The sequence below is a fragment of the Emericellopsis atlantica genome, assembly GCF_019669845.1.
Source record: "Emericellopsis atlantica unplaced genomic scaffold F5Z01scaffold_1, whole genome shotgun sequence".
Taxonomy (NCBI): Eukaryota; Fungi; Ascomycota; class Sordariomycetes; order Hypocreales; family Bionectriaceae; genus Emericellopsis; species Emericellopsis atlantica.
This window is the reverse complement of record NW_025764703.1, coordinates 176,772-194,293: the sequence shown is the minus strand read 5'-3', so window position 1 is coordinate 194,293 and position 17,522 is coordinate 176,772. Positions and strand designations below refer to the sequence as shown.

The 17,522-nt window shown below is 55.7% G+C and overlaps 7 protein-coding genes across 7 annotated transcripts; 5 read left to right on the top strand and 2 right to left on the bottom strand.

The window, feature by feature from the left end:
- Positions 1–1,640: 1,640 nt before the first annotated feature.
- Positions 1,641–2,272, top strand: F5Z01DRAFT_641494 (uncharacterized protein). The gene is made up of 2 exons (XM_046262582.1): positions 1,641–2,063; positions 2,202–2,272. The coding sequence occupies exon 1, from the start codon at positions 1,671–1,673 to the stop codon at positions 1,920–1,922; it is 252 nt and encodes an 83-aa protein (XP_046122743.1). The 5' UTR covers positions 1,641–1,670; the 3' UTR covers positions 1,923–2,063; positions 2,202–2,272.
- A 930-nt stretch (positions 2,273–3,202) lies between these two features.
- Positions 3,203–4,014, top strand: F5Z01DRAFT_669558 (uncharacterized protein; the record flags this gene model as incomplete). The annotated part of the gene is made up of 3 exons (XM_046264432.1): positions 3,203–3,700; positions 3,759–3,937; positions 3,987–4,014. The coding sequence occupies 3 exons, from the start codon at positions 3,203–3,205 to the stop codon at positions 4,012–4,014; spliced, it is 705 nt and encodes a 234-aa protein (XP_046122742.1).
- Positions 4,015–4,077: 63 nt separating this feature from the next.
- F5Z01DRAFT_4654 (DNA repair protein Rad26) lies at positions 4,078–6,863 on the bottom strand. The gene has a single exon (XM_046259948.1). The coding sequence runs from the start codon at positions 6,558–6,560 to the stop codon at positions 4,236–4,238; it is 2,325 nt and encodes a 774-aa protein (XP_046122741.1). The 5' UTR covers positions 6,561–6,863; the 3' UTR covers positions 4,078–4,235.
- A 797-nt stretch (positions 6,864–7,660) lies between these two features.
- F5Z01DRAFT_4714 (cytidylyltransferase family-domain-containing protein) lies at positions 7,661–9,904 on the top strand. The gene is made up of 3 exons (XM_046259996.1): positions 7,661–8,046; positions 8,112–8,843; positions 8,897–9,904. Exons 1-3 carry the CDS (start codon positions 7,897–7,899, stop codon positions 9,437–9,439), a joined length of 1,425 nt encoding a protein of 474 aa, XP_046122740.1. The 5' UTR covers positions 7,661–7,896; the 3' UTR covers positions 9,440–9,904.
- A 451-nt stretch (positions 9,905–10,355) lies between these two features.
- On the top strand, positions 10,356–12,793 carry F5Z01DRAFT_4632 (dihydroxy acid dehydratase). The gene is made up of 3 exons (XM_046259932.1): positions 10,356–11,074; positions 11,129–11,283; positions 11,337–12,793. Exons 1-3 carry the CDS (start codon positions 10,478–10,480, stop codon positions 12,538–12,540), a joined length of 1,956 nt encoding a protein of 651 aa, XP_046122739.1. The 5' UTR covers positions 10,356–10,477; the 3' UTR covers positions 12,541–12,793.
- Positions 12,794–12,880: 87 nt separating this feature from the next.
- On the bottom strand, positions 12,881–14,889 carry F5Z01DRAFT_4612 (uncharacterized protein). Its single transcript, XM_046259917.1, has 3 exons — positions 14,042–14,889; positions 13,476–13,989; positions 12,881–13,425 (listed from the first exon to the last, which is right to left on the bottom strand). The coding sequence occupies exons 1-3, from the start codon at positions 14,727–14,729 to the stop codon at positions 13,221–13,223; spliced, it is 1,407 nt and encodes a 468-aa protein (XP_046122738.1). The 5' UTR covers positions 14,730–14,889; the 3' UTR covers positions 12,881–13,220.
- A 1,178-nt stretch (positions 14,890–16,067) lies between these two features.
- On the top strand, positions 16,068–17,049 carry F5Z01DRAFT_4605 (carbonic anhydrase). The gene has a single exon (XM_046259911.1). It carries the CDS (start codon positions 16,191–16,193, stop codon positions 17,025–17,027), a length of 837 nt encoding a protein of 278 aa, XP_046122737.1. The 5' UTR covers positions 16,068–16,190; the 3' UTR covers positions 17,028–17,049.
- The last annotated feature ends 473 nt before the right edge of the window (positions 17,050–17,522 follow it).

Genomic DNA, 17,522 nt, shown 5'->3' with positions numbered 1-17,522 from the left:
TGAGAACGGACCTCGCATTACTCTCGGCCCCAACAACCCGGGAGATCCAGCCACCGTTGTCATTGGTACGCCTGGATTTCAAGATGCCATCCCCACTGTCACGCTTCCTGGTGTCGCGCCTGGTGCCACTGGTCCCAAGGTCACTCTGCTGCCCTCTGGCAACGCTCAAGGTCCTGTCGTTGTTATCGGAGACCCTGCGTCGATCGACAGTGATAGAGTGATCATTCCCGGTGCTGACGCCAATGACGGCGAATTCACCCTTCCTGCCGGCGCGTTCCGTGGTTCAGCTCTTGTCGTTGCGGGCGATCCAAGCTGGCTCAACAATTTCCCCGATGGCCCCAATGTCGGACTGCTGGTTGCTCCTGGCACTGGCACTGGAGGTGGTCCTGGTGACAACGGCCGGACCAGCACTGGCAACGGTGGTGATACGGGCGGCGCTAGCGACGATACAGGCAACAACACCAATGAACCTCTGCCAGACACGGATGGCGATGGTGAACCTGACATTGGCTCCCCTGATGGCCTTGATCTGAACAATGATGGCGTTGCAGATGCTGGTCCCGATGGAGGACCCGTTGCCCTTGACAACAACGGCGATGGCAACCCTGACGCGCCCGCATTCAGAAGCCAGCTGTTGAACTCTGTCATTTCTCCCCCAGGAGACTCCGGGTCGGGTGGCGGCAGTGGAGCCAACACAGACCAGCCTCTTAATTCTGCCACTGATCCAAACGGTGACGGCACTCCTGGTTCCGGCCTCGGCTCTCAAAACGGAGGCAACACTCCTCAAATTGATACCGCTGGCACTGGGACGGGCCCAGATGCCGGTGTCGGCGACGCCAACGACAACACCAACGTCGACGATACCGCCCAGAACGGCGGCGCTAGTACGGGCGTTGATACAAACGGCGACGGCGTCCCTGATTCTGGCGCCGGCACTGGCGATGGTACTCAAGGCACCAACGGCGATGGCGCCACGGACACACCACTAGAAGTAGTTACTGGTGTAGGTGACCCGAACAGTGATACTATGGACAACACCAACGGCGGTGTCAACCCTGATCTTTTGGGAGCTCAGCTTGTAGCTCAGCCTCAAACCTTCAACGGTAACGGTCTCTTAGACCTTGGGAACGGAGGCACGGGCGGTGCTGACACCAATGGGGATGGTGTACCTGATTCCGCCGGCACTGGAGGCAGTGGTAGCGGCTCCGACTCTGGTGTTGGAGGTAGCGGAACCGGAACTGATACTACTACCGGGAGCGAGCCTGATGCTGGTGTTGGGAACGTCGACGGGACTGTTCCCAGCACCGGTAGTGGAGGTAGCGGAAGCGGTGCCGACTCTGGTGCTGGAGGGAGCGGGACCGGAACTGATACTGCTGCCGGTAGTGAGCCTGGCACTGGTGGTGGTGGTGTCGGGGGTACTGGCGCCGGCGGTTCGGGGACCGGTGGCTCTGGTGTAGGAGGTGGTGATACTGGAGGCAGTGGCACTGGCGGCTCCGGGTCTGGCTCTGTTGGCGGCAATCTCCAAGTAGGAGCCGAACTCAACGCCGGCAGTGGTGGCGTTGGAGGTACTGCCAGCGTTGATGCGGGAAGCGGCGGCACTAGCACTGGCACTGGCACTGGCACTGGCACTGGCACTGGCACTGGCACTGGCACTGGCACTGGCAGCGTCGATGCGGCAATCGACGTCTCTGGCACTGGAGGCGGTGGTTCGGGAGGCTCTGGCTCTGGCTCTGGCTCTGGTTCAGGAGATACAGTCTCTGCATCGGGCTCGGGCTCTGGATCAGGGTCAGCAGGTACCGGCTCTGGTTCTGGTGGCTCTGGGTCAGGATCAGGATCAGGATCGGGAGGCAGCGGCTCCGGTTCTGGTTCTGGTTCTGGTGGCTCTGGCTCTGGGTCAGGAGACGCTGGCTCTGGCAGCGTAGGAGGTAGCGTCTCGGGCAGTGTAGGAGGCAGTGGCTCTGGCTCCGGTTTAGGCTCAGGAGTCAGCGGCTCTGGCAGCATAGGAAGCAGTGGCTCTGGCTCCGGTTCAGGCTCAGGAGGCAGCGGCTCCGGCAGCGTAGGTGGCAGTGGCTCTGGCAGCGTTGGAGGCAGTGGCTCTGGCTCCGGTTCAGGCTTAGGAGGCAGCGTCTCGGGCAGTGTAGGAGGCAGTGGCTCTGGCTCCGGTTTAGGCTTAGGAGTTAGCGGCTCTGGCAGCATAGGAGGCAGTGGCTCTGGCTCCGGTTCAGGCTCAGGAGGCAGCGGCTCCGGCAGCGTAGGTGGCAGTGGCTCTGGCTCCGGTTCAGGCTCAGGAGTCAGCGGCTCTGGCAGCATAGGAGGCAGCGGCTCCGGCAGCGTAGGTGGCAGTGGCTCTGGCTCCGGTTCAGGCTCAGGAGGCAGCGGCTCCGGCAGCGTAGGTGGCAGTGGCTCTGGCAGCGTTGGAGGCAGTGGCTCTGGCTCTGGCAGTGGCTCAGGCTCAGGAAGCAGTGGCTCGGGCAGCATAGGAGGCAGTGGCTCTGGCTCGGGCTCTGGTTCAGGCTCAGGAGGCAGCGGCTCGGGCAGCATAGGGGGCAGCGGCTCGGGCAGCGTAGGAGGCAGCGGCTCGGGCAGCGTAGGAGGCAGTGGCTCTGGCGTTTTGAGGTAACGGCCTCAGCCATCGTCACAGCCTTGGTCGGCTTGTCGACACGACCTGTACAATGCCCGTGTCCTCGCGGTAAACTACTACCTAGAATCTTTTATGAATACAGCGACTTTTCCCACGTCAAGTGTTAGGCTTCATATCGTATGTATGGCTTCTATTACTGCGTGATAGACGCCACCGACGTCCTAACCATCCCTCCATGATGTAGCTGGAGCTCAGCCGTCCCTGCACAGCACAAAAAGCTTGTCTGGCCTCCGCATTTTAAGCAACTAATCTTTGCAGATGCCGGGACTAAACTCTTCACGGCATCCTGTGCGGACAATGGCCTGCCAATGCTGGCAAGGCGGCGTGTCGATCACCGCTCTGGGGCTGGACGATCAATGCGTCGCTGGCGTGGGCGTGATCAAGCCAAGTGCGAATTGTTTATGTATGCTTACGTTGGTGATACGGATGATTGCAGAGGTTAACTGATACGGCAATTGCCTAGATCAATATAAAACGACCTGTTTCTCCGCTGCAAAGTTCGGCTGAGGCATCTTCACAAGCACGTAGCGCACTGTCTACACACAATCGACCCAAATCATGATGCTATTCAAGCTCGCCCTCCTCGCTTTACCAGCCTTGGCTGCTGTCAACGGGCCCTGCTACGGCCCCAACAACCTCGCAGGCGTCTGTGTCTCGACATCTGCCTGCTCTTCGGCCGGCGGCACCTCTCATAACAACCTCTGCCCCTGGGACGGAGCGGACATCAAGTGCTGCACCAAACCTTCTTGCCAGGGCTCCTCCTCCGCCTGCGGCTGGACCTCTGACTGCGCAGGCACATCGACGCCTGGTCTCTGCCCCGGGCCTAGCCAGAGCCAGTGCTGCAGCTCCACGGCCAATGGATGGGGTGGCTATCCCGCACCCAGCTTTCCGGCTGTGGGTTCTTGCAAGGCTGTCGCGGTGGACGGTGCCAGGACTGTCGTCGCCCAATTCCCCGGCCGAGTAAGGGAGATCTTCTGCATTCGGGACTGCGCCTGTCCTGGAACCTCGGACCATTGCTGCGGCATGGCGATTGACTTTATGATTGCCGACGGTGGTGGTGTAGGTGAACTCCCTCTGCTTGTACAAGATTTCACACTGACACGACTGGAAACAACAGCAAGCTACGCTCTCAGGTATCGATATCGCCGAATGGGTCATGGACCAGGGATCCGCCATCAATCTGAAGTATGTCATCTGGGGCCAGAAGATCTGGCACATCTCCACAGATGGTACGCCCAAGCCTTGGAGCCAGTGGCGCACGATGGAGGACCGTGGTGATATTACGCAGAATCATTGGTAAGTCTGCCTTCCACATTCAGTTTGGTCTGCGACTGACAAAGAGCAGGGATCATGTGCATGTCAGCTTTCAGTAGATTAGTTGAGCGGCTTTGATGGGTGTGAATAGCGAGGGCGTCCGGTGACATCTTGTGTTCGAAACTCGGCACTGTGGTAACACAGACGAATTGCATGGTAGCGGGTGTGAATTGATATGTTGAGGCGGTTGAGCCCTTTTTGAATTGCTCTATTTGCCAGCTTGTCGCGTGTAGATGCTGGCAGTGTAGCGTTTTTGATAGTTTCCAAGACGTACGTACCCTCAGAGACCGCCAAATACCTGGCTCACAGTCTCGCCCTCATCAGGCGTCACGGCCATTTCCAGCAGCTCGTGGGCCATCTCGACAACCCAGCCCTCAATGCCCGCCTCCATGACCAGATCCTCCTCGGCAAAGGTCAGTCTTCCCAAAGCGATGAGGTACCGCTGACTGCATCCGTAGGCGACCCCCAATTTCTGGGCAATGTCGGGCGTGTCAGTGATCAGAGTATGCAACAACAGCACGCATTGCGATATGATGCGATATAGCACAACAGCAGGAGACGACGTGTCCGGCGGTGCATCCGAGTCCTGGGGCAGAACATGCGAGGGGATGGACATGTCGTAGAGCGAGTCGATCGCGGCGCTGAGGCAAGTAACCGTTCGAGGCAGAGCGTTGTCGTGTGCGGCGAGCTGCTGGGCGCCAAACGGGTATCGGGCAAATGCGAGCAGGCACTTTAGTGCAGAGACTCGTATGCTGCGTTTCTCAGCCTCTGTCGTAGCTGATAGGGGTGCCTCCACCAGCTTTGCGCTCACACGCTCGATGACAAGACGAGCGACGAACGCTGGCTCCTTGTCGTCCAGTATAGGGCCTATCGAGTCGGGCAAGGAGGACGTGGCCAGCATCTCGAGCATGCCAATAATGTCATCCGCCTTTTGCTTTGGTGTCAGAAGGAGGGTCACAAAGTCCAGCGACATGAGTCGCCAAAAGTCGACAATCTTCAGTTCAGTGCCGTGGTCGGTTTCCATAATCGTGGTGACGCAAGCCAGCGAACAGGCATGGAGCAGGCTCATCAGGTTTGTCGTATCAATGTCTTGCTCCAGATACCGGTACTCATCGCTGTTGGACAGATCCCCATCTGGCAATCGGTGTCGTCCTTCTGCTAGCTTCCGTATCGTAACTTGGGCAACATTGGCAAGATTTGTCACGATGAGGGGCGCAACGTACGTCGTATGCAGCTGGAGCGTGAATGTCACAAGCGCCACCAGATACTTGATAGGCTGCCACAATTCCTCATTAAAGGCTCTATTCCAGAGGCCCACGACATGTTCAGCAAAGTCCACCAACAGTTGCATCGGGCGCTGCGGGTGTCCCATCATCGGCAAGGTCTGGAAGATGTGGGTCGCCATAGAGGCACCCGGGTCGGATGGGAAGGAATATCGCGCCAGGAGATCAAATGTTGGCGGTTCCGAATGAAACGAGGCGTGGTCGAGCACGAGCTGGAGGAACTCAAAGAGCGGTGCAGGTGCCATGGCCGCTACGGCAGCTGCTGGAGGCACCGACTGGGCGGTAGCCGGTCTGTCCACCATGACAATGTCGTCTGTATGTGTTTCCAGCGCTGTCACAGGACTGTCCATGGTAGGTCGCTTCCTCTTGTTCTTGCTGGGTGTCCGTTCTCCAACATGGACAGCGACAGACCCGGCACCCCCACGGCCGCGCCCCTGGCCTTTGCTGGGACTCGCAATCTCCATGCCGTCGAAGCCATCAGCGACGTTCCATGACTTGGTCGATTTCTTCGGCGTCGTTGCCTGCGAGTCCCGCCCTGTTCTGGACGTCTCTCTCCTCTTGGGCCGGTGCGTGGCGTCACGCATGTCTTGCTGCAAGAACTGAAGCTCGGTACTAGCCGTCTTCTCAGCGGCCACGGCGGCCTCTACCATCTTTTCTTGACGAGCAATCTGTTCCGCATTGGTGCGCCGCAACCTGGCCACTTCTGCACTGTGTTCCAGGTCGGCTTTCGTCGAATTGGCACGGATGATGGAGATCTCGCCCTTGGCAGCATTGAGCTCACCCTCGAGGGCTCTGACACGTTGCTGTAGTGCTGAGAAGACATTCTCGTTGAGATTTGACGGCTGCTGCGAAGCCTGGGACGGCCCAAAGTGATGCGATGGTAGAGTAGGTTTCGTGAAGTGGCTGGTTTGGGGACGCCCAATGCCCGTCGCTTGCTGGGGAACATATTGTGATCTTGCTGCTACTGGAGTGTTTGCACGGCTGTCTGGATTGATCATCGGGTTCCAATTCGGATTCGGTGGTATCGGCGGCCTTTGAGCAGGCGCTTGCTGGGGCTGCTTGAGCAGACTATTGTCAACCAGCGGGCGTCCCAAGGGAGCGCCGGCGGGATTGATGACCTCGGAAGTGTCGAGATCGTCATCTTCGTCCCAGCCATAGTCGGAGAAAGCTCTCTGTGGTTGCTGTCGGGCGGGTGGGAAGCGGTCTTGGTGCTGGGTATGCTGGTGGGCTTGGGTCAAGCTTATTGCGTTGTTCTCGAGTTCTTGAAGGGCATTATCCGGCAGATCGTCGAATCCGTCGTCGGAGAACTCGTCGAGGTCCATCTTGGAGGGCCATGCATCTTGGTGGCGCGAGGCATGCGGCGCCCCAAGTGTGAATTGAAGACGCGCCGCTCGGGACCAACGCGTTGAGGGTCTTGCCTTTCAGAGGGTCCTGTGGCTGAGGTGGGATGGCGATGTGGCGCAGGTCCTTTGCGATGATCATGAGCTTGCGGGCAAGCCAGGCGCGTGGGCTGCAGACTTTGGAAGTCAACAGTAAAGTGAATCACTCTACGGAGTAGCGCATCAACAATTGACATTTGATATTCAAGAATTGCTCTCTTTCAACGGGAGCAATTCTAAGCCACCAGCCCCTGTCAGGCGGGCTGAGCTTGATTCAAGCCTTGTCAAGCCACAAGTCTCCACGTCATGGCGGTTTGCAGAGTCGTAGTACGGAGTACGGTAATTGGGACGGCGCAGCTCGCGAAGATGGACCTGGAATTCATAAATGCGGCTCGCGATAATACGTGTCCGATGTCCGCTCGAGCAAACCGGCCTCGGGAACTCCGCGAATGAACGGCCTGCTCACCCGATTGCGAGGTTTGGCGCGGCAAAGAAACGAGTCCCGAGGTCTCCGGGAAATTAGACAGGTGGGTGTTGCTGAAAATTTGTATGGTTGGGCCCCTATTTCCAAGGTTCAAACTGAAGCATAATTCACGAGGAATTAGCTTAGAGTCAGGGTCAAACGTAATTCAGCTTATCATTGGACTAGCACACAACACGCTTCATTCTAAGGCGACTCAAGTTGAAGGCGTGGCAGCGCCGAGCAGCACTGACGTAACGCGACAGCCTCAGCCACAAGCAAGACATCAGCCTGCAGGGAGCGGACGCAGAGGCAGGCCGCTTGGAACCCCCGCAAGCCTGTCTTGATGGAAAGGACAAATAGCAAGTGACTGGTGTCGTGATTTCTCCTCGAAGATGATTATTCTCAATCCAACCGGAGCCTCCGCTTACAACTCACGTAGTTCAGATTGTGGCACTGACACATGCTGACTGCGTCCTGACACGCTAAACGCCAATCGGAAAGTTACAAATCGAAGAAATCCGAGCGACTCATGTTGAGCTACTCCACCGTTGCCCAAATTGTTCCAACCCTCCTTTCGTTACATCACGGCCGACTTCACTTCCCCTCTTCTGTGCTCTGACAAGCCTCACCCTCGAGATTGTCAACTTTCCTGCTCCCGTCGACAGCCGGCGCGAGTCACTACCCACCAAGCGTCGAACTCTCTTCCTGCGCCGCGCGCGTCACCAGTTGCGACATACCGCACTCGCGCGCATCCAGTGCCTCACGACCCTCGCGAAGCTACTCTGCGCCCCGCCTGACGAGGCCTAGCCCAGCACAATGACAGGCGGCAGGTCAAAGAAGGGCGTCCGCTTCCAACACCGAAATGGCCAAGCGGATGGCCGGCGATCGAGCTTCAGCGACGTCAGCGAGGAGGGCTCTGGCTCCCCGTCGCGCAGTCGCAAGGAAGCGCTCGAATCCGTAGACGAGGTGAGCATCCCGTCTCGTCGTGTCTTGCAAGACCGCGAGTGCAGTTTCTAACACGCCCGCCGCAGAAACCCCCACCATCGGAGGAAGAACAGAAAGCGGCCGAGACCGCAAAGAAAAAGGCCAACTTTTGGACGCGTACACTATGGACCTTTATCATGATCGCCATCTTCTTCGGTGCGCTGTTCATGGGCCACATCTACATCATCCTCATCATCACCGCCGTCCAGATCATCTCGTTCAAAGAAGTCATCGCCATTGCCAACGTGCCCAGCCGAGCGCGCTCCTTGCGTTCGACCAAGTCTCTGAACTGGTACTGGCTCGCGACGACAATGTACTTCCTCTACGGCGAGACCGTGCTCTACTACTTCAAGCACATCCTGCTCGTGGATAAGGTGCTCGCCCCTCTGGCGACCCACCATCGCTTCATCAGCTTTGCGCTCTACGTCTTTGGCTTCGTCTTCTTTGTCGCCTCGCTGCAGGCTGGCCACTACAAGTTCCAGTTCACCAACTTTGCCTGGACGCACATGGCGCTGTACCTCATCGTGTTTCAGGCCCATTTTGTCATGAACAACATCTTTGACGGCATGATCTGGTTCTTCCTGCCTGCTGCGCTCGTCATCACCAACGACATTTTCGCCTACATCTGCGGCATGATGTTTGGCCGCACGCAGCTCATCAAGCTCTCGCCCAAGAAGACTGTGGAGGGCTTTGTCGGCGCATGGATCATGACAATCATCTGGGCCATGATCCTGGTCAACATCATGAGCCGCTCCAAATATTTCATTTGCCCTGTCAACGTGAGTTGCCCCCCTTCCCTGGCCTGGCCCGGACTTTTACTGATCTTCTGTAGGACCTCGGCGCCAACATTTTCACCGGTCTCGAATGCGACGTTAACCCCGTCTTCATCCCCCACACATACACGCTGCCTGACTACTACTTCCTACCCAAGGCCACCACCTACTCCATCACGTTCATGCCCATGCAGCTCCATGCCTTGGCCCTGGCCACATTCGCCTCCCTCATCGCACCATTCGGCGGTTTCTTTGCCTCTGGGCTCAAGCGCACGTTCAAGATCAAGGACTTTGGCGATTCCATCCCTGGGCACGGCGGCATGACCGATCGCATGGACTGCCAGTTCATCATGGGCCTCTTTGCGTACCTGTACTTTCACTCGTTCATTGCCGAGGACACAGCCACATTGGCTGGCGCCATGGACCTCTTCCACCACCTGACCCTCGACGACCAGGTGGCCTTCCTCCCTTGGGTGTTTAGGTACTTTGTCAACAAGTTTGGCTCGATCCAGGAGCTGAGCGAGTACCTGGTGAAACACAGCTCACAGGATGTCCTGATAGAGGTATGTCACATTAGAATCCAGCCATTTGGATATCGCTAACAGTTTCAAGCTGCGCCAAGCCATTGGGCAGATCAGCGGAGCTATCGACAGGGCTATCGTAGCTGCCTCATGAATATAGAGATCTTGCATACCCTCACGATCAGACGCATTCTTAATGTACTAATTATCTTTATCGGTTGCTTCCCAGGGGGGAAAAGCGCATTCGTTCGAGGCAAGGCCATTTGCCGCGTGGAGCTAGCTAGGGTCTACGAGAACTACATAGGGAGCTTATCTAAAGTGCTCACTTCAACTCACATCCTGTTCCACGCATTGTGCCTCAATGATCACCCATCCCTTATTTTTTCACGTGAAGACCCTGTGTGTTAATTTTCGTGAGCACGCTAACTGGGTGCCACAGTAATGGGCCGCGGCAGGGATTGCCAATGCAGTCCCTACTTTTGTGGTAGGTCACGATAAGCTTCAAAGATAACCTGGGAGGACAATTATCAATCTAGTGGCAAAGAGGACTGGATCCCGACGGCCGTTGACCCACTCACCATGACGCCATTATGGCGGTGTTTAATAGGGCCCATGTCAAGATAATCATCTCAAACCTCGGCCGCAGAAGGGGGAAGCTCTCGAGAGTGTATAGAGCGCGAGCCAACAACCATCGGGCCCGTGCTTCTGCCTTCAAAGTCACACTTTCTATATTGGTCGCTCTGCAGCCTCACTGCATCCTCTACAGCCATCTTTGGATTGGAGGCCGTCCCAAAGAGGCAAAAGACTGTTGGGGAATCTCCACAGGCTCACCTCCCGCTCGGTCTTCCCCCCACGTATCTGGTGCACTGGCGTAAGTAGCAACTAGCAACTGTAGCACACGCCCTAGACTGGCATCTAGTAGTCCAGGGCTGAGCTACAGTTGAGTTGAAGGTGAGCTACAGACTAAGCACCTAGTCCAGTTTCTCAGCTTCAAGTCACCTCATCTAGCCTTCAGAACTTGTCGTTGTCTGATGAAAAGGTTTTCATCTTCCTAGCACTTGACCACTGCTGCAAACATCATGACAACAACCTTCTCCACTCGCTTCTTCGCTATACAAAATGTCTTGCTCAACGGCCAAGTCTTGTGAAGCCTGTTCCTGCGATGGCAATGAATCTCAATCCATCGACATTGAAGATGCAGTCAAGCAGCTCAACGAACTGAAGCAGCGCAACAGCGAGCTCGAAGCCAAGCTGGACGCTCTACACCTGAGCAAGGGACAAAAGCCTCGCACGCAGAAGACTGCGAAACCAAAGTATCGGTCGTCAGCATGGTTCGATGCCAGGGACGACCCTGAAATGAACGCCAACTACATCGAACGGTACCTCAACTATGGCCTCACACGCGAAGAGCTTCAGTCTGGGAAGCCCATGATTGGCATCGTGCAGACAGGATCCGATCTCTCTCCTTGCAACCGACACCACATCGAGCTAGCGAAAAGAGTACGAGAGGGCATTCGAACCGCGGGTGGCATTGCGTTTGAGTTCCCGCTGCACCCGATTCAAGAGACGAGCCGACGCCCCACGGCCGCCTTGGATCGCAACCTTGCTTATTTGACCCTTGTCGAAGTCTTGACTGGCTACTTCCTGGATGGCGTTGTGCTGTTGACTGGATGTGACAAGACGACCCCGGCTTGTCTTATGGCGGCAGCTACTGTGGTAGGTCCCTCCTCTTGGAATGGCTGCTGTTTGACTGGGAACTAACAATTCCAGAATATGCCAGCTATCTGCCTCAATGTCGGCCCCATGCTGAATGGTCGCTCCCGCGGAGAACTCGCCGGGTCAGGCACCATTGTGTGGAAGGGGAGAGAGCTGCGCCTCAAGGGTGCCATCGACGAGCACGAAATGATCGACTATATCTCCCAAGGGTGAGTCAAGAGCCATCGATCCATTGCCATTTCAAGTCTGACCTCTTCTACAGTACACCCTCTGTTGGTCACTGCAATACCATGGGCACAGCTTCGACAATGAATGCCCTCGCGGAGGCTCTGGGCATGGCACTGCCTGGCTCGGCTGCTATACCAGCAGCCTACCGCTACCGGAGCCAGTGCGCCTACGAAACAGGGAAACGCATTGTCGAGATGGCCGAGGAGGACTTGAAGCCAAGCGACATCATGACCCGGGATGCCTTCGAGAACGCCATTGTTGCCAACGCAGCCATCGGTGGCAGCTCAAATGCGGCCATCCACATCAATGCGATTGCGAAGCACATGGGGGTGGATCTGTCCATGGAAGATTGGGATCGATACGGCTACCACATTCCGCTTCTCGTCAATGTCATGCCTTCGGGTGAGTATCTGTGCGAGGAGTACTACCGCGCAGGAGGTCTGCCAGCCGTCATGGCAGAATTGCTTGATCAGGGCAAGCTACATGGCGATGCTTTGACGGCCAACGGCAAAACTGTCGCAGAAAATGTGCGCGACAAACATTCGTGGGATCGACGCGTGATTCGGCCATACCAGGATCCTCTCATGTACGATGCTGGCTTCGTGCACCTCACGGGCAACCTGTTCGACTCCGCCATCATGAAGACCTGCTGCATCTCAGAGTCGTTCCGCAAGCGCTTTCTCTCCAATCCCAAGGACCCAGACGCCTTTGCAGGTCCTGTTGCTGTTTTCGATGGGCCCGAAGACTACCACGAACGCCTGGCGACGGCACCAATTGACGATCGCACCATCCTTGTCATGCGCAACGTTGGACCTCTTGGATACCCTGGCGCAGCCGAGGTCGTCAACATGTGTCCACCGGGACACTTGCTTCAGAAAGGTGTCGGCGGCCTCTTTTGTATTGGAGACGGTAGACAATCTGGCACATCAGGTTCGCCATCTATCTTACACGCCAGCCCCGAGGCGGCCGCGGGCGGCAATCTTGCCGTTCTCCGGGACGGCGATCAACTGCGCATAGACCTATTGAAGAGGCGCGTTGATATCCTTGTCCACGAGGCTGAGCTTGCGAGACGGTGGAAGGAGAGCCCCGGAGCCGGATATCTTGAACTAGAGAGCGCTACGCCGTGGCAGGAGATCTTTCGCCAGGAGACAGGGCAGCTCTCTAGTGGCATGGTCCTGCACAAAGCGACCAAGTACCAGCGCCTGGCGCAGAAAGAGGTACCAAGACACAATCATTAATTACGTGGAGCCTATTGCTCAAGGACTTAGGGGCGCAATGAATCGGAGGCTGTTAGAGTGCGAGCTGCTGTTACGTAGGCCTGCGGGATTATAGTCTTCGCAGGTCATATAGATATTACTACTTATTAATAATGAAATGGAATGGATCTGCGCCCGCGAATTCCCTGCAAGTCCGCGAAAAGTGTGTGCATAAGGTCAAGAGACGAAGTGTATCAGGATCACATTCTAAAACTTGTGTATAAGATCCTTGCCCAGCCACGATGCGCGCCTTTATCCCCGAAAGTAACTGAACTCCATGTCCGCTTTGGTTTGGAGCATTCTTGTTGCTCTAAGCGATATGCAGCTTTCCAAGTTCTTCGCATGCTTGGTCGGCCTGGATATCACTGACGTGGTATAGATCGTAAATGGCCAAGTCGGCCAGATGCCTGCACTTGGAGCGGTCTAAAGCCGTCAACTTGTTTTTTGAAATGCCTTCCTGTTCCAGCAACTTCTGCTCTGCATTCTCCTAGAATGCATTTGCTCCATTTTGCTTATGGGATTCTGTTGCGGTGATGTGTCTCGAGTCTTGTCTTGCATTTCTTAATTCAATTTCCTCGACTTCAAGTTGCCCCTCCGTGTAGTTGAGCTCTCTTTCGACTTCAGGAGAAGTATTAGCGCGTTCGTCCTTTTTTAGGTTTTGCTTAGCGGTGACGCTCCGAGTTACGCGAGTAGTCGGATGTGCTATTAATCCCGGGCTCGTGGGCGTGCGAGACTTTTTCGATCTCGGGGGCAACGTCAATGTTGAGGTACGCCACCGCTGTCTCTGTGAGCCAGTTGATGTTGTCTTCGACCCATTCTGCTGACCCGACGAGGCCGTACTCTTCTGCATCCCAAGATGCAAGGACACTACGTCTGTTAGTTACAAGGTCGTCTTTGAGGCGTGGTACACCACCTACATGTTGCGCTTGGGCTTCCAGCCTGTCTCCAGTAGAGCATTGAACGCCTTGGTAAGCTCGACCAAGATGGCAGAGCCAGAGTTCGGGTCACCGTTACCACCGATCATCCAAGTATCACGGTGGTTGCCAATCACAATGGTCTCCTCTGTATCCGTGGCGTTGAGGGTAGCAATGACATTCCAAACTGGTGCAATCTTCTCCTCCATCTCGTTCTCCAAGGTCAGTGTCACGCCTGGTGCGGGTCCGGTGCTATATTCGGCCTCGAGGGCACCAGACCAAACAGTGCGGTTGACCTCATCGGGAGTATGTCCATGGCCGTCAAGCGCAGCAAGCAGAGGCTGAGCGGCAGCGTACGAGATAGGGATGGAGGGAATCTGGGGGGTGACATCGTCTACAGCGGCTCGCTCCACACCATCATGGGACGGGTAGCCAGGCGCGGTCGGGTCGCCAGGGCACGTTGAGAGAAAGAGACAAGATCCTTTCTGTACAGACTCAGGATGTCTAGCCGGACCGTCTATCAATCGATTAGAAAATGCGCACCGGCGGCGTGAGTAACAGACTCTTACCTGGATAAGCCTCATAGCCATTGGCGACGGTGTACTCGCCATCGTCGCCAGGGTCGGTGAAGATGATGGCACCAATGGCACCGTGATCTTGTGCATTCTTCACCTTCAGCCCACGGAAGAGTCCTCCGTATCTTATCAACGCAATCTTGCCCCCAAACTCTACACCAAGCTCTTGCAGGCGTTCAAAGTCTGCGATTGAGCCTTGTCCAACGTAGATGTACTCAGCTGTGGCGATGCCGCTGGCAGAGTACCCGTGGAAGGTCGGCTGATTGTCTTCCCTACCTGTCACATCGTCACCCTCCACAGCCTCTTCCTGAAGGTTGATGTCTTCTCTTGTTCCATTGGCCCACGTGACGCTCAGTTCCTGTTTCAAAGGGTAGCTGAGGTAAACATGGTATTCGTTCAGGTGAGCCTCGAACCCATTCTCCGTCCAACGATCAGCCGTCCACTGAGCAGCTTCTTTGCCCAGACCGGCGAGCTTGTTCTGGTGACCGTAGTAGTCGGACCACTCATCGATAGTCACATTGTCAAAGGCATTGAAAAGTACAGTCTCGTGCTCGCTGAGCACAGGAGGCCATTCCTCATTACGTTTCGTGATAGGCTGTCGATGGGTATGGCGCTTGGCGAGCGAGAAGTCGCGAGCGCAAGCTGACACGGTTGTCGCGAGGAAGAGTGAGTAAAAGAGCATCTTGTTTGTCGGAACCACCAAGACCAGGATCCGCGTCGAGTGACCCGGAAGCCTGCCTGGCCACTTATGTACTTGGCCGCACGGGTGTGATTACGGCATTTTGTACGCTGCATGGCCACTTTGTCCTTCATTATGTTCTTGATCACCCCGCAAGTTGATGCCGCACCTGAGATTCAAGGTTAGCCACATTCCATGGCGCCATTGTCCATCGAGATAAGCCTAAATCGTCCCCGCTCAGAATGACCAATTGGCTGCACACCCGAACGGATGAGGGTGTTGGTGATGGGACTTTCAAAGCTTGACCTGATGTAATACACGTCATGCCATGTGCTGGAAACCTACGAGCTAGCACTGAACAGAAAGCTCGTTGTTGTGGACTGGGGCTGGAGTACTGGAGCTGACCAGGCGCGTCAGCACGGTTGCGTGTTCGTGAGGGGACAAGTGAGTGATACCGTGATTCGCGATGGCCAGTTGGACAAGGCATGTGGGATGTCGTCACAATATCAGTTCTCGGACAAGTGGACGAGCTCAGAGCATCGAGTGGTACGCCATTGTTGTCGAGGAAATTGGAGGTGACTGAAGATGAGTTAGAATAGAACGGGTGAAGACCAGATGCACCTTATGGATGACCGTAGTCTGTAGGGTAAGTAGAAACGACGTGCCCGAGAACAGCCTACCTGCCACTACGGTTTTCCATCAAAGACAAGACGCTCTGACGTTAGGTGCAATGTTATATAATTGACAGACGAAGGGAATTGGAAGGCGGCCTGGGATGTTTGTAGCGTGGGGGTCCATCAATAGAGGGAACGACTATTGACAACAAGTGATGTAGACCAATGCTCCCACAGACCAATACTACCACAACACAAGTACCTGATCAAACGCGACAGCATCAACACATCCTGGGGAATACTAGAGAGTCAATCATGTCGAGAGTTTGCCATTAGCATTACTTAAGTATAAAGTATAAAATACGCGTGAAATCAGCAAGATCTCCCCAAGGATCAAGTGGAACTGGTGCTTGATCTCGGCAGATGGTTTCAGCCGGGATTTGCCGGCTCCGCAAATGCCTTAACGAGGACATGACGCCAAGCCCGCGATCCCCAACCCTCTTCCCAAAATCCTCTCGCGACAGGAATCACGCCCAACGAAACGACGACGATTGCAAAGCCAACTCAGAGAAACGAGACACTGATTCACAAGCGGCCGCCTGAGCTGCATCCCGACCTGCTCTTCATCACCCATCTGCATCCGCTGGAGCTCCTGCCGACCCAATTGAGCCAATTACATTCACCTCACGCGCCAATTCTGCAAGTCGCAGCGCTGAGGGAGTAACTTCGACCCCTCCCTCCCCAAAGCTTCTTGGACGTACGTGTGTACCGTTCCCGAGTCCCCGCCGTGACGCCGACACTACCGCCCCTCCATCCGTACTTCGGCTTGCTTCGACCTTTCCTTGTCCCAATGCTGCCCCTGCGGATTCCAACGACATCTATAACACGCTCCTCGCGCACCCTCCTTCGATCGATTGCACTTCAGCCTACAATCAAGAGAACCATCTGCTCTTGTCCTCGACCCCAGCCTACCACGCCCACACCGAATACAAATCCCTCTCGTCCAGTGTCCAAGATGACTCAACCACCTCAGGAAGTGATTGACTACCTCAAGCAATCCCACGACAAGATTTTCGACAACAACCGCAAATGGGCCGAGAGCAAGCAGACTCAAGACCCCGGCTACTTTGCGCGCCTCTCCGAGGGCCAGACACCCGAGTATCTCTGGATCGGCTGCAGTGATTCGCGCATCCCTGCCGAGCAGATCACTGGCCTCGAGCCTGGCGAGACCTTTGTCCACCGCAACATTGCCAACCTCGTTGTCAACACCGACCTCAATGTTATGAGCGTCATCAACTACGCCGTCCGCCACCTGGGCGTCAAGCACATTGTCGTCTGCGGCCACTATGGCTGCGGCGGTGTCAAGGCTGCCATGACACCCAAGGACCTGGGCTTGCTCAACCCCTGGTTGCGTAACATTCGCGACGTCTACCGCCTGCACGAGGACGAGCTCGACGCTATCGAGGACGAGACGGCCAAGAACAACAGGCTGGTGGAGCTCAACGTGGTGGAGCAGTGCCGCAACATCATCAAGACAGCAGCGGTCCAGCAGAGCTATGCGGCAAACGGGTTCCCCATCGTCCACGGCTGGGTGTTTGATTTCTCGACGGGCTTGCTGAAGGATCTCCACATTGACTTTGAGTCCATCTTGGCTAAGATCCAGAAGATCTACAACCTCACCGAGTAGCGTGTTTTATGGAGAGTGGCATTGTGTATGGTTAGAAGCGGATTTATGGGTAGAAGCGGGTTGGAGTTGAGTGTCTTGGGAAATGGAGCAGCGTGGGTAGGAGTTGGATTGTAGTAGCAGCGTTGAATGGAGAATACTTGTCTTGGCTAAAGTAAGCAGGTCGCGAGACATGGATGTTTGAACCAGCGGCTCTTGACACGGCACACTCCAACGGCAATCGGGACCGGAAAAAGAATCGCATGGAGCTGGGCGAGTTGGATGATCGCTAATGGTCCCAAGATGTACCATTTTCTGAGAGGCATGCCGACAGTCTGACTAATAATAAAATGTCAACATTGGGGCTTATCAAAGCCTACGTATACCAACATGATAGTAACATTTCTGGTCGTCTTGGCGGTAAAATCAACGTGGCCTGGTACGATTTTACCTCTAGGCTACGTCTATTAACCTCGAAATCGCTTCTTGGCGAGCAAGAGAATGGTGGGGCTTCTGAAT